General features: G+C 40.5%; 1 protein-coding gene across 3 annotated transcripts in view; it reads left to right on the forward strand.

The window, feature by feature from the left end:
- METTL9 (methyltransferase 9, His-X-His N1(pi)-histidine) overlaps positions 1 to 14785 on the forward strand; it is a 56974-nt gene that overhangs the window by 11974 nt on the left and 30215 nt on the right. For all 3 annotated transcript variants that reach the window (XR_005063961.1, XM_037028416.1, XM_037028415.1), the window contains exon 2: positions 10747 to 10937. Coding sequence is in view for 2 of the 3 variants with exons in the window: in XM_037028416.1 (XP_036884311.1) it covers positions 10747 to 10937 (191 nt within the window). In the remaining variant the exon portion in view is untranslated. The remainder of the gene's footprint in view (positions 1 to 10746; positions 10938 to 14785) is intronic.

Here is a 14785-nt window from a genome sequence, read left to right on the forward strand (position 1 = left end):
GTGTGTTGGGAGTATTTTGATTACTGCTTCAATTTCATCTGCTGCTATTGGCCTGTTTCTGCTTCTTCTTCATTCAGTTTTGGAAGATTATATTTTTCTAGAAATTTGTCCATTTCACCTCAGTTTTCAAATTTCTTGACATACAGTTCTTCATAGTAATTTCTTATAATCCCTTCTATTTCTGTGGTATCTCTCCTCTTTTCATTTCTGATTGTGTTTATTTGGGTCTTCTCTCTTTTTTTTCTTGATAAGCCTACTTAAAGGCTTGTGCACTTTGTTTATCTTTTTCAAAAACCAACTCCTGGATTCATTGATCCTTGGAATTGTGCTTTTAGTCTCTGTGTCATTTAACTCTGCTCTGATCTTGGTTATTCCTCCTTTTCCACTTGCTCTGGGCTGTCTTTGTTGTTGTTCCTCGAGTTCTTGCAGGCATAGGGTTAGGTTGTTTGTTTGAAATGTTTCTATCTTTTTTAGGTAGGCCTGTATTGCTATGAACTTCCCTCTCAGGACTGCCTTCACTGTGTCCCATAAGTTTTGGGTTGTTGTGAGTTTGTTTTCATTTGTTTCCAGAAACTTTTTGATTTCTTCCCTAATTTCATTCTTGACCCATTCATTGTTTAATAGCATGCTATTCAATCTCCATGCTTTTGGGTGTTTTGGGTTCTTTCCTTTGGGGTTGGTTTCCAGTTTCAGTCTCTTGTGGTTGGAGAAAATGCTTGGTATAATTTCAATTTTCTTGAATTTTTTGAAGTTTGTTTTGTGTCCTAACATGTGGTCTATCTTGAAAGTGTTCTATGTGCATTGGAAAAGAATGTGTATTTAGCTTCTTTGGGATGAAGGACTCTCTATATATCAGTTATGTCCATTTCATCTAGGGCGTTATTCAATGCCACAAAATCGTTGTTGTTATTTCGTTTGGAAAATCTGTCCATTTTTGACAGTGGGGTGTTAAAATCTCCTACTATAATTGTGTTGTTGTCAATATCTTTCTTGAAATCCTCTAAGATTTTCTTTATATAGTTGGTTGCTCCTATGTTCGGTGCATATGTATTTACAATGTTTATGTCTTCTTGGTAGATTCTTCCCTTGAGTATTAGTATGTGATCTTCTGGGTCTCCCTTTATGGCCCTTTTTTGAAGTCTGTTTTGTCTGATATGAATATTGCTTCCCCAGCTTTTTTGTCCTGTCTGTTTGCTTGAAAAGTTTGTTTCTAGCCCTTCACTTTTAGTCTGTGTAGGTCTTTTGTCCTGAGTTGGGTCTCTTGTAGGTAGCATATGTGTGGGTCATGCTTTCTTATCCATTCAGGTCTTCTATGTCTTTTGATTGGAGCATTTAATCCATTCACATTTAAGGTTATTATTTATAGGTACTTATTCATTGCCATCTTTGTACTTGTGTTTCTCTCTCTCTCTCTCTCTTTTCCTTCCTTTCCTTAAAGCAGTTTCTTTAGCATCTGTTGCAGAGCTGGTTTGGTGGAGGTGTATTCTTTTAGACTTCTTTTGTCTTGGAAGCTCTTTATTTGGCCTTCTATCTTGATTGAGAGCCTTGCTGGTAAAGTAGCCTTGGTTGTAGGCCTCTGTTTCTCATTACTTGTAATATTTCTTGCCATTCTCTTCTTGCTTGGAGCATTTCCATCGAGAAATCAGCAGCTAACCTTATTGGGCCTCCCTTGTATATTACTTCCGTTTTCTCCCTTGCTTCCTTTAAGATTCTCTCTTTGTCTTGCAATTTTGCCATTTTAATGATAATGTGTCTTGAAGTGGGCCTCTTTGGGTTCCTCTTGATTGGGACTCTCTGTGTTTCCTGGAATTGTGTGACTTTTTCTCTCATCAAATTAGGGAAATTTTCCATCATTACTTTTTCAGATAGGTTTTCTATCCCTTGCTCTTCTTCTCCTGGTATCTCTATTATTCATATATTAGTACATTTCATATTTCTTGCATTTCTCTTAATTCCTCTTCATTCTTTCTGAGCCTCTTTCTCTTTTCTTGCTCTTTCTGGGTCCTTTTTTTGTATTTTGTCCTCCAATTGGCTGATCCAATCTTCTGCTTAATCAGTCTTGCTTTCGATTCCTTCCACTGTGTTCTTCAGTTCAGAAATTGTATTCTTCATTTCCTATTGCCCTTGCTGATAGTTTCTCTTTTCATGTTGATATAGTTAGCAGTGAGTTCATTGTAGTTCCCCTGTAGTTTCTGATAGCTCATTGTGAGCTCTTTGAACTTCCTGATAACCAGTGCTTTGAATTCAGTATCTGATAGCTGACTTGCGCCTTTCATCTAGCATTCTTTCTGAGGCTTCCTCCTTTCCTTTCATTTGGGGATTGGTTCTTTGTCTTCCCGTTGTTTGTGAGATTCTTCTTATTAGCTTCAGCTTTTTAAATTGATTTGTTCTGGCTCTCTTGGTTTATGGTGTGAACTTCTGTTGTAGAATACCTGTTAGTTTTAGTGGTGTGGTCTCCTCCATCTCCCAAGCTCACTTATCTTGGGCTGTCGTTTAAGTTGGCTCTGTGTTTGTCTTTGTGTTTTGATCGTTTCTGGATCTTTCTTTTGTGGGTCCTTCCCTCGAGTTGGTTAACTGATGATCATTCTGTCCTCCACTTCTTATAATTTGTTGTGCTGGTGAGGGCAGGTTGTGTTGAAGCTAGTTCTTCCATTTGTACAAGGTTTTGAGGATTCTCTTTTGTTCTTGTTCAGTTGTTTGTACTGGGTAATTTCTCCACTATTTAGTTGTATTTCCAGATACGTCCTGGATTGAGGTTTGTGTGGTTTCCACTCCCTCCTTCAGCTTCTTGTGTTGTTATCTGTTGGTCATTCCTTTGTTATCTGTTGTTATCTGTTGGTGGTATCTGTTCTTGTTAGGTTTCCTCTTCTAGTGGATATCCTGGCGTTCACTGCTTCCACTTAATCTTTTTTTGAGATCTGTTAGAGGGGAAGGCAAAATGGTTTATGACTGTGGTAGATTATTCTATGATATTTATAGTAGCAGCCGATAGAGAAGAGATAGGAGATCCTTTGGCTATGTATAGTGTTAACCAGGCTCTTCAACCCAACTAGCCACTTTTAACAAAGGATGGAAAGAAGATAAGACTTTTACTGGGGAGGGAAGGATTGTGAGTTTGATCTAGAAAGCAGTGAGATTGTGGGAGGTCAGATTCTGAGGTAAGGGCAGAGTAAAGGATAGAAAATAGGTGTAGTGTGTGAGAGAATAGGGTTAACCACTACAGTAATAGAGTTCAGGAAACTTTGAAGTGGCCTCAGGTCCGGGAGGGGTGTTGTGAAGTATTTACAATTATATGGAACAGCTATTATTTACAATAATATTAGAGCCACAATCATATGACAGAATCTATATGATCTGGATAACATGAATGGGGGTATAGAACTTTGAGTAGTGTGCTGAAGGAACACAAGTGACGTGGATAGTAAATTAGCAATACCCTGTGGAAGAGAGAACAGGGGAAATGTGTCAAATGATACAACGTAACCAGCCAAGCAAAGAAGACTATACAGAAAGAAGAGGAATACAAAAATGCTATTAAAATAAAAGATGTAAAAATAATGAAAAAAATAATACAAATATGCAGCAACTTGTGACTTTTCTGCAATAGCAAAGTGAAATTTGTCTCGCTGTCTCAACTGTTGGGATGCCCCCTCTTTGGGTCCAGCTCTGGTCCTTTCACAGTTCCAAGTTTTTTGTCTCACTTGTGGGTATAAAAAAATGCAGGAGAAGGGAGGAAGAAGAGATAAAATTGGAAAGAAAGGAAGGAGGAATAAAACAAGAAAGAAGGAAAGAGAGGAAAAAGGTATTGAAAGATAAAACAATAATAAAAATTAAAAAATAAAAGATTACTTAAAAAAAAACACCTCTTGTAGGTTTCAAACTGGCTGAGCCAGTTTTTCTGGTCTTGCTGGCTGCAGCAGGCTGAGGGGCTATTGATGTGGCCTTTCTCCCTTTAGGATGTGTACTCAGCCAGTCTTGCAAGCACTCTCACAAGACCTAGTCTGGCAGCTCTCCCCATTGCCCCATGAAGGGGATCCAGGTCTTCTTTAGATCGCTCTTTCCCCGGGTCATCGCTGTGGGCTGGGGTGTGGGTGCACTCATGTGTATGGCCTGGTTGCCTGGGTTCTTCGGGCTTGGACTCGAACCCTTCCCAGTGCTATGGGGAAATGCAGGTCCTTCTGTGCAACCTTGGGATTGCTGCCCAACTGGGTGGGGAGTAAGCCCAGCAGCTGTCTCAGGAGAATCACCCAAACAGTTTTACTTTTTGAAAAATTCCTCCTACTGAAATCTGCTGCTCTGAACAGCCCAATTCTCCAGCCAGACCAGTGACTAATGGGGTCAGTGCACATCACTGTGTGATTCTCAACTCTCTCAAGCTAGTGACCACAGACTCTGTGGGTGATCACGGCCCTTGTGTGTTCGCCTCTTTGTCCTTATTCCCCTCTCTGCAACTTCAAGCAACCAGGTCTCTGCCGGTGCTGCTCAAACCCTGCTTGGATGGGGAGGGAGGGAGCATTTGACCCGGCTCTCTCCCGAGGACTCTGTGGCAGGCCCACCGCTCTCAGGGAGTCTGTGGTAGACCCAGCGCCAGTGCCAGGCGCCAGGCACTGGGCCTGGGGCTATAGCTGTGGTTTCAGAGACTTTATTATCCTGCAGCAGCCTCCTTACCTTCTGGTTTTTCAGTGTCCACTACAATTTGGTCTCTTATTTTCATATATGTTGGGGTACTGTTGGCTGCTCTGTTCTTCTGTAGCTTGGCCAGGTTTTTCTCCCGTGTGTAGGGGAAAGTAGAATCTGCTCCCTCCTACTCTGTCACCATCTTCCAAATCCCTCAACCTTTATCTTTAAAGAAAGGGCTTTGCTCTTTATTCTGTACACATTTTATTTAGTAAGCCTTTTCTTTTCCAAAAGATGAGCATGGAAGTAAAGGTTCAATCACATGTGTTAATGTTGATGAATTGAGAAAAATACAGTTAAAAACGTGAGTTTTTCTTTTAGCATTTGAAAACAATGCTTGCAGTTAACGTTGCCACATATTGCTTAGTTTTGCAAGTCAGAGTTCATTGTTGTTCCAGTTTTCCATTTACAAACAGATGCCAAGGAATTCTTAGCCCTTTGGTTTCACCTTGAATGACTTCTTGTCCACATTAATAGGATGTACCTGATTGCCTGTTACCAAGGAAATGACTTTCATCTTGATTAATAATTTCAGAGAATGAAAAATAAATATCAGAGTGGCGTTAGTATTACAGAGTTCAGAATGTGCACCAGGAGGTCACAAGTATTAAAAAATGGTTTATGACCTGCACAGGGCATACCTTGAGGCATAGTGAGTATTAAGAACTAGTTAATGATTAAGGGTGAACATGTTTAGACCAAGGAAAAAGTATAAGCCTTAAATGTAAGAAGCTTCAGAGCTTGTCATATAGTTGTAAAAATAAAACTAGTCTTTAGGTTCAAGCAGTTTTGGTAACAATGTTTAAATGGTAAATTAACACAAATCAATCAACAATTGGAAGGACTTGGTTTATCTAGTTTGGGGTGCAGGGTTTGTATAACATTAGTCAATGTTTGAAATTTTAATGTACCTGTTTCCTTGTTTGTATTGGTTTATAACTACACAAGATTTCACCTACATTTAGTAAGCTTAAGGTGACTAAAAAATTGGTCTACCAATAGTGTTAGCAGTTGTGGGACACCTACTGCTGATAAAGAGTCATATTTGTCAAGAAACAAGTTGCTTTTTGCTCCTTACTGAGAAAAATTGTTTTATTTATTTTTTAGCAGATAATTGATTAATAGTAACTGATTGGCTCTGTGGTTCCATCATTGTACTTCATGAACTTAGTCTTTTTTTAAGAATGATATTTTACTTATTATGCTATTATAGTCCTGATTTTGCCCCCTTAGTCCCCTCAACCCAGTATCTCCCACTCCCTTGGGCAATCCCCACACCATTTTTCATGTGCATGGGTCATACATTTAAGTTATTTGGTTACTCCATTTCCTATACTATGTGTTACATTCCCCTGGCTATTTTGTAACTACCTATTTATACTTCTTAATCCCCTCACCTCTTCACCCATTCCCCCAAACACCCCTTGCATCTGGCAACCATCAGAATGCTCTCCATATCTATGATTCTGTCTCTGTTCTTCTTTGCTTAGTTTGTTTTTTAGATCCAATTATTGATAGATACATATTTTTGCCATTTTATTGTTCACAGTTTTGATCTTTTCCTGAAATAAGTCCCTTTAACTATGATAATGGTTTGGTGATGATAAACTCCTTTAATTTTTTTTCTTGTCCAGGAAGCTCTCTATCTGCCCTTTGATTCCAAATGATAGCTTTGCTGGATAGAGCAATCTTGGCTGTAGGGCCCTGTGTTTCATAACTTTGAATATTTCTTGCCAATCCCTTCTAGCCTGCAAAGTTTCTTTTTTAAAGAAAGAATTTATTGTTTTTTAGACAGAGGGGAAAGGAGGGACAAAGGGAGAGGAATATCAATGTGTGGTTGCCTCTCCTGTGCCCCTTACCAGGGACCTGGCCTGCAACTGAGGCATGTGCCCTGACTGGGAATCGAAGGAGTGGCCCCTTGCTTCACAGGCCAGCACTCAATCCATTGAGCCACACCAGCCAGGGCCAAAGTTTCTTTTGAGATATCAGCTAGCAGTCTTATGAGCACTCGCCTGTAGGTAACTAACTACTTTGCTCTTGCTGCTTTTAAGATTCTCTCTTTGTCTTTATAAGCTTTGGCACTTTAGTTATGATGTGTCTTGGAGGGGACCTCTTTGCATCCATTTTGTTTGGGTCCCTCTCAGCTTCCTAGACCTGCATGTCTACTTCCTTCACCAAATTAGGGAAGTTTTCTTTCAATATTTTTTCAAATTTCCAGTTTTTTTATTTTTCTGTTTTCCTTCTGGCACCCCTATGTTGTGAATGTTGGACCTCTTGAAGTTGTCCCAGAGGCTATTTATACTATCCTCATTTTTTTTTGGATTTTTTTCTTGTTGTTCTTATTGGTTGTTATTTGCTTCCTTATGTTCCAAGTCATTGATTTGATTCTCTACTTCATCCACTGTGCTTTTGTTTCCCTGTAAATTGTTCTTTATTTAAATTAGTGTGTCCTTTGTTTCTGACTGGATCTTTTTTATGCTGTTGAGGTCCTTACTAAGTTCCTTGAGCATTCTTATAACCAGTGTTTTGCATCTGACAGATTGCTTATCTCTGTTTCATTTAGCTCTTTTTCTGGAGTTTTGATCTGTTTTTTTGTTTGGGCCATGTTTTTTTGTCTCCTCATTTTGACAGCCTCCCTGTGTTTGTTTCTATGTATTATAATAGGTCAGGCTGCTTTGACTCCATGTATTGGTAGTGTGGCCTAATATAGTAGGCATCCTGTAGGGTTTAGTGGCACACCCTCCCCTATCACCTAAGCTGGGTATTCAAGGTGTTGCCCTCTGTATGGGCTTAGAGCACCCTTCTCTTTTAGTTGAGCCTTAGTTGCTGTTGGCAGATCAGTTGGAGGGATTATACAGGCAAGTCAGCTGCAAGGACTGGCTGTGACCTCTGACTACCACCAACCTGCACCTTCTGTGGAGAATCAGCTATACAGGGGCAGGGTGGTAGTGCTCCAGCATGGTCTGTAGCTGTCCAAGGGGTGCACTGGCCCTGGGATTTCCCAGGTGGTTCAAGCCAAGGTCAGCCCTGCCCCACACTGTGCTTTGCCCAGGGCTGCCCTTCCTGATCTATAAAGCAATCTGAGATGGCTGCTACTTGTGCTGGGCTTAGAGATTCCCAGGCGAAGCCAAGCTGTGAACCTAGGCTGGCTGCTGCCAGTGCTGGGCCTGGGGCTCACTAAGGCCAGCTGTTGTTTGTTTGAGAAGATTTAGGAAGTTGTGAAGCTTGAGCCAAGATCATTTTCCATTTTCCTTTTCCATTCATATGGCTTAGATGGGCCTGTAAGTTGTGTGATGTGGAGTCTCTGGGGATCTCTAGGGCAGGTCAAACAATGTTAGCCGGGTTGATGGAGTCTCAGATATGACATCAGTTTACTGGCCCTGTGGCTCCGTTGGGGGAGAATCTATCTATTTATTTATTTATTTATTTATTTATTTATTTATTTATTTAAAAGATTTTATTTATTTATGTAGAGAGAGGAGAAGGGAGGGAGAAAGAGTGGGAGAGAAACATCAGTGTGTGGTTGCCTCTCACATGACCCGCACTGGGGACCTGGCCTGCAACCCAGGCATGTGTCCTGATTGGGAATCGAACTGTCGACCCTTTGGTTCACAGCCCAAGCTCAATCCACTGAGCCATACAAGCCAGGGCATCCATTGGGGGAGGATTTAGAAAAAGAACAATGGCCTCAGCTTGCCTTGATGCCAGACACTCCGGTTTCTCCGGGTATGTCAGTGATGCCTTTGAAGCTGCTACCCCGGTGCTGGAGCTCTGAGGAAGTGAGTCTGAGTATGTGAGTTCATGTGTGGGTTCTAAATTTAAGAGGAACTGCTTGGGGCTCCAGCATTTTCCTTCACTGACTCAATCCCTGTAGGAGACTGTTCTGCGTGGTGTGGGCCCAGTTCCCATTTGGAGATGCACAGGACCCACACCCACGGATATGTTCTCCTGTGGGGAATCAGGCCTGCCAAGTGCCTGGGCTACTTGGAGACTTGTTTTTGCTAAAACTCCCTCACCTTGAATTGAGACAGCAAGTGCTTACTGTAACGTCCTAAAATCCATGCTAAAACTCCCCAATATGGAGTGTAACTGGTTCAACCACTTTTCCCTTTTCATTTGCAAATATCCCTCTTCTGTTATGTGATTAGTGGCATTGGCTCCTTTGTTTTCTATAAAAGGTAACCACTTAGAGCCAACCTGTGCATAATAAATGAGGACCATCTTGTAATGTGTGGAGAAACCCAATAAAGGCCTCTCATGGAGGACACCGTGGCTTTTTGCTCCCCTTGAGAGAAAAGCCATGCTGTCCCTTTTCCTCCACAGGACTTGGTAGTCTGCACGACTGTCTCTCCCCCATCCACACTGTCATGGACCCCATGAGCTGGGGTCCGCATCAAATCCCTGCTAGTTTTTGCAGCCAAGAAGTTTTGGGGACTTATTTTTCTGGCACTGAATCCCTGGGCTGGGGAGTCTGGTGCGGGACTAGGAGTCCTCCCTCTGGAGACATCCCTCCCAAATTTTTATCCACCACACATGGCTGTGGAATTAGACTGCTCTGTGTCTGTGCCCCTCCTACCAGTCTGGATAGATGTGGTTTCTTTAATTCCATAGTTGTCAGACTTCCATTCAACTAGGTTTCTGATGGTTCTGAATGATAGTTATTCTTGGTTATTCTATATTTTAGTTTTAATTTTGATGTGGTTGTGTGAAGATGTGAGCCATGTCTGCCTACACCACCATCTTGACTGGGCTTACTCTTATTTATCAGGCAGTATTACAGGGACCTTATTGCTGTTATTGTTGGGTTCTCCTCTGGTTTGGGTCCTATAATGAAGATTTGCCTGCATTATCATGTTTAATCCTCTCAGTAGCAGGATAGAAACTAGTAACATTTCTAGTCTACAGATGAGTGAATAGGGGCTCAGAGATTAAGTGACTTGTCTGAGCTCACACAAGAAGACAGAGCCAGAACATTAATTATGGGGCTGACAGTACAGCTGATGCACCTTTCAGTCTACTTTCCCCTTTCTCTGGTTCACTGGATCTAAATGGAAATGGAAACCATTTATTGTGGGAGATTAAATTTCTTTCACAGTGAAGGTTCTTGAATTTTGTTCTAAAACATGTGTTCTGGTTATAGCCTATTCCTATAAATCTGGTTCTTAGCATATTATCACTTTGTTTCTTATTGATTGCAGTATGACCTTAAGTAATTTCTTAATTTTTCTCAAGTACAGTTTGCCCTGTATGTAAGAATATTATATGACCTGGTAAAGTACACCTCAGTATTTTAGAGGTCTATATATAATGTATAGGAAGACAGGCTGCTTAATCTGGTCACTGGAGTGTTAAATTTTACTGCTTATTCTGCCATTGATTTGTTTGGTGGTTTTGAGGTAAATCATTGCATTATGTGACTTTTGTTTTTTTGAACCTAAAAACAAGGTTAATGATGCTGGTTATGGCCTTTTTTAAAAGTTTTTTTAAAAAACATTTCATTTATTTACCTTTAGACAGAGGGGGATGGAGGGAGAAAGAGAGGGAGAGAAACATCAATCTGTGGTTGCCTCTCCCATGCCCTGTGCCAGGGAACCTGGCCTGCAACTCAGGCATGTGCCCTGACTGGGAATTGAACCAGTGACCCTTGGGTTCTCAGGCCAGCGCTTAGTCTACTGAGTGACACCAGCCAGGGCTGGTTATGGCCGCCTTATGTTTCATCCAGCAGAGCTTTCCTGTATCTGAAGGTCCAGAGGGTACTGTGACTGTATTGGGCTAGGGTCAGATTACCTGGACTGTGCCTGGCTCTGCCACCTACTAAGCTGCATGACTCAAATGCCTCTCCCCCATCCCCACCCTCTTCCTACCTCAAGGGTTAGGAGACTTAAATGAGAAGTTACTTATGAAGAAGTGTTTTATACTTTATAGGTATGAGTATAATGGAGGATGATTATCCTCAAAGTGCTATGAGATTATAGTATTTGGAAATCTTAGATTTAACTCAGTCTTCTGTGTTTGTTTTTGGACTTCTCAGATAACACTTGTTGTGTGTTTTAATTTTTCTTCTTTTAGTGGTATGTGTGCAACAGAGAGAAATTATGTGAATCACTCCAGGCTGTGTTTGTTCAGAGTTACCTGGATCAAGGAACACAGATCTTCTTAAACAACAGCATTGAGAAGTCGGGCTGGCTGTTTATCCAATTATACCACTCCTTTGTGTCATCAGTTTTTAGTCTGTTTATGTCTAGAACATCTATCAATGGGTAAGTGAATCTTGAATTTTTTTTTAACCCATAGGTTTAAAAAAGAAAAATGTAAAATAAAAGAAATCTTGTTCAGGACATTGACCACCTCGGCAGTGACAACACTTAACTGCTAGAGCATAGGTAGGAAACACAAGGCCTGTGAGCCAAATCTGGCATTCCACCTTGTTTCTACCTGGCAGCAGCGCCGAGCTATCTCTTAACTGTTAAGGAGTAGTTACATTTATACAGTCCTAAAATCACATTTGGCCCTTTGAAGGCAACTGCGAGGCTGATGCGGTCCTCCCGATGAAAATGAGTTCGACATCCCTGGGCTAGAGGAAATCCTTGGCGGTAGATCCAGGGTCTTAACTGTCTGTGCTTAGGCTTTTTAAGGGCTCCATAACTTGATAAATAGCCTCATTAGTCTTAGTCCAAATTTTTATGATGGGAAGTACCTAGAGCAGTGCTTTTCAACTTTGATGTCTGCAGGGATCACCTGAGGATCTGGTTAAAATGCAGATTCAGAGTCAGTGGGTTTAGGGTGGAGCCTGAGATTCTGCATTTTAAACAGGTGATACTATTGCTGCTGTTGATTTAGCAGAGGGAATAGCAAGATACTTAACCCCAAACCCTTAACAGAGATGGGCTGAGGAGTCCATTTCAACCCATCAGTGGGTGATGACTTGTTTTGAGTGAAGACTCCTGTATCTGTTCTTAGATGTCTAGGCTCACCAGACTTTTATAAACTTACTATGGAATTCTTTATCCCTAGAGTGGTTCTTTTGTTGAAATCTGTGGAAAAGGCTCTAGGAATATTTCTTATCTCTTGGCCACATTTTCAAACATCCCAAGGCCTAAGAATCCAGAACACCAAAGAGGAAAGCAGCAGAGCTCAGTGCTTTACAAGCTTGTTGGACCACTAAAAGGCACTGGTTTAGAGCCAGTGTCTACTGAATGTCTGTATCCCCAGTTTCCTTACATATGTTTTCTAGTACCTTGAGCCATTTCTCAAGATTTCTTGTGTGATTTTTTTCATTGCTTATGTGAAATTGGCTGAACTTTGCTTCAGCAAACAGTTATTTTTGTATTGGTAGTTGAATTTATACAACTGGGTCTGACCCTTTGTTTCTAAAATTGGCTGCATTGAAGTTCTCTGCTCTATTCCATTTATTTTTTCATTGAAAAGCAGACAAGTCACTGTAGCAATGATTTTTAACCTTTTGGGGGCTCTGTACCTTTTTGAAAGCAATAAAAGGTAGGAATCCTTTCTTCATGGTCCTTATATTTAACATTTTGCATAATATTTGGGGAGATTTCAAACTCTGAGCTACTTGCCCCTATCTCCACCCCATTGGACCCTGGTTAAAATTCTCTGCTGGGGAATTTCACAGTTTGGTCAAAGAGAGGCAGTGCAGTTAATGCAGTACAGTTGAGGCAGTAACCCTTTTGGCTTTCCTTGTCTATAGCTCTCCACATTTTTTAAAACCCTTATGCCCTCTCCACCTCCCCATCCAACAAAAACATAAACAGCTCTTGCCCTGTGTCCTTATTCTCAGCTGAAAACTTACTTTTGAACCCATTGGCACATCCATGGAGGTGGTAGATTGTGATGCTTATTAGACTTCCTTTGTGATGGAAGGGAAAGGCTAAGTAAGGGTGTACTTGTTTTGGCATTTATTTTTATAAGGAAGATATTTTAAGGAGACATACCTGCTCTACAGACTCTGAATCTGGAAAGAACTTAGATTGTGGCCAGAGAATCTAGGATGGTTATTCAACACTTAAAAAAAAATCACATGGACATCACTAACTTTGGTAATTAAAGGCAAATTAGAGAGGCAGACCTCTCCATGGTATATGTTTTCTGGAAACTTTGTATTGAGGTCAGTGTCTTAACATTTTAAGTGGGATAGTTCTACATTGTGTGGGACTATCCCACACATTGCAGGAAATCTGACTTTTCTGGTCTTGCCCACTAAGCCATTGTGACTACCCCATACTCTCCCACCTACTACCAATGACTCTTAGAGGACAAAGTTGGTCTTGGCTGAGAAACACTGGGCTCAATGAATTTTGATTTATTTTTTGACAGTTTTAATCTTTTTGTGGACATTGCTTCTCTCTCTGGTGCCTTTACATGTAGACCAGTGAGATGACCTCCTGAACTCTGATCTCAGATGACCTCTAACTCTAGAATTTTATGATGATCCTGTCAAGGTCTATTAACATCCAGCAGTAGCTCCCTGTGTCATTCTGTACTTAAAGAAATGTGAGGGTCTGTGCTGTAGACAAAAGGATTTGAGAGCTAGAAAACCTGTCCTAAATGGGAGTGCAATCATTTCTACATGATGTTTCCATGAGACTTTGTATGATCTCTTCTTCTTTTCCAGGGGTTCTCTTTGATTTCTCTTTTAGCTCCTCTCAGTCTCTATTTTTCAAAGGCATTCCTATGTTTGAGTGTTTTTAAACAAAATATATTTTATTTGTGCTACTACAGTTGTCCCAATTTTCCTCCCTCCCACCAGATACTCCCATTCCCTCAGGCCATCCCTACACTGTTGTCCACGTCCATAGGTCATACAATAGGTTTTTGGCTACTATATTCCTTATGCTGTAATTTATATCCCTGTGACTATTCTATAACAACCAATTTGTACTTCTTAACCACTTCACCTTTTTGCCTATCCCCCTAACCCATCTGGCAACCATCAAAACATTCTTTGTATATACGATTCTGTTTCTGTTCTGCTAGTTTGTTTATTTTGTGTTTTATATTCAGCTGTTAATATGTATGTATTGCCATTTCATTGTTCATATTTTTGATCTTCTTCTTCTTAAAGAAGACCCTTGTTATTTCATATAACACTTGTTTGGTTTTAATGAATTCCTTTAGCTTTTTCCTGTCAGGGAAGCTCTTTATCTGCCCTTCCATTCTAAATGATGACTTTGCTGGGTAGAGTAATCTTGGTTGTAGTTTCTTGCTTTTCATGACTTTGAATATTTCTTGTCAATCCCTTCAAGCCTGCAAAGTTCCTTTTCAGAAATCAGCTGACAGTCTTATGGGAGCTCCCTTGTAGGTAAACTAGCTTCTTTTCTCTTGCTGCTTTTAAAATTCTCTCTTTATTTTTAAGCTTTTGTATTTTAATTATGATGTGTCTTGGTGTGGGCGTCTTTGGGTTCATCTTGTTTGGGACTCTGTGCTTCCAGGACTTGCATATCTATTTTCTTCATCATATTAGGGAAATTATTTTTCATTATTTTTTCAAATAGGTTTTCAGTTTCTTGTTCTCTTCTCCTTCCAGTACCCCCATGATATGAGTGTTGGTATGCTCAAAGTTGTCTCAGAAGTTCCTTACACTATCCTTATTTTTTTGGATTCTTTTTTCTTCTTGTTCTACTAATGGGGTGGTTTTTTTTGCCTCCTTATATTCCAAATTGCTTAGTGAAATTTGATTCTCAGCTTCATCCACACTACTGTTCATTCCCTGTAGATTGTTCTTTATTTCAATTATTGTGCCCTTCTTTTCTGACTGGATCTTTTTTATGATGTTGAGGTCCTCACTAAGTTCTTTGAGCATCCCTATAACCAATGTTTTGAACTCTGCATCTGATAGATTGTTTATCTTCATTTTGTTTAGTTCTTTTTCTGGAGTTTTGCTCTGTTCTTTCATTTGGACCACATTTCTTTGTTTTCTTATTTAGAGAGCTTTCCTGTGTTAATTTCTATGTATTAGGTATTAGGTATTACCTAATACATTTCTGTGTATTAGGCAGAGTTACTACAACTCTTGGGGGTGCCCGGGCGAGGCCAAGCTGTGAACCAAGGCTGGCTGCTGCTAGTACCAGACCTGGGACCACTTAACAAG

This window comes from Sturnira hondurensis, unplaced genomic scaffold (genome assembly GCF_014824575.4).
Source record: "Sturnira hondurensis isolate 20B ecotype Veracruz unplaced genomic scaffold, ASM1482457v3 Scaffold0019865, whole genome shotgun sequence".
Lineage (NCBI taxonomy): Eukaryota > Metazoa > Chordata > Mammalia > Chiroptera > Phyllostomidae > Sturnira > Sturnira hondurensis.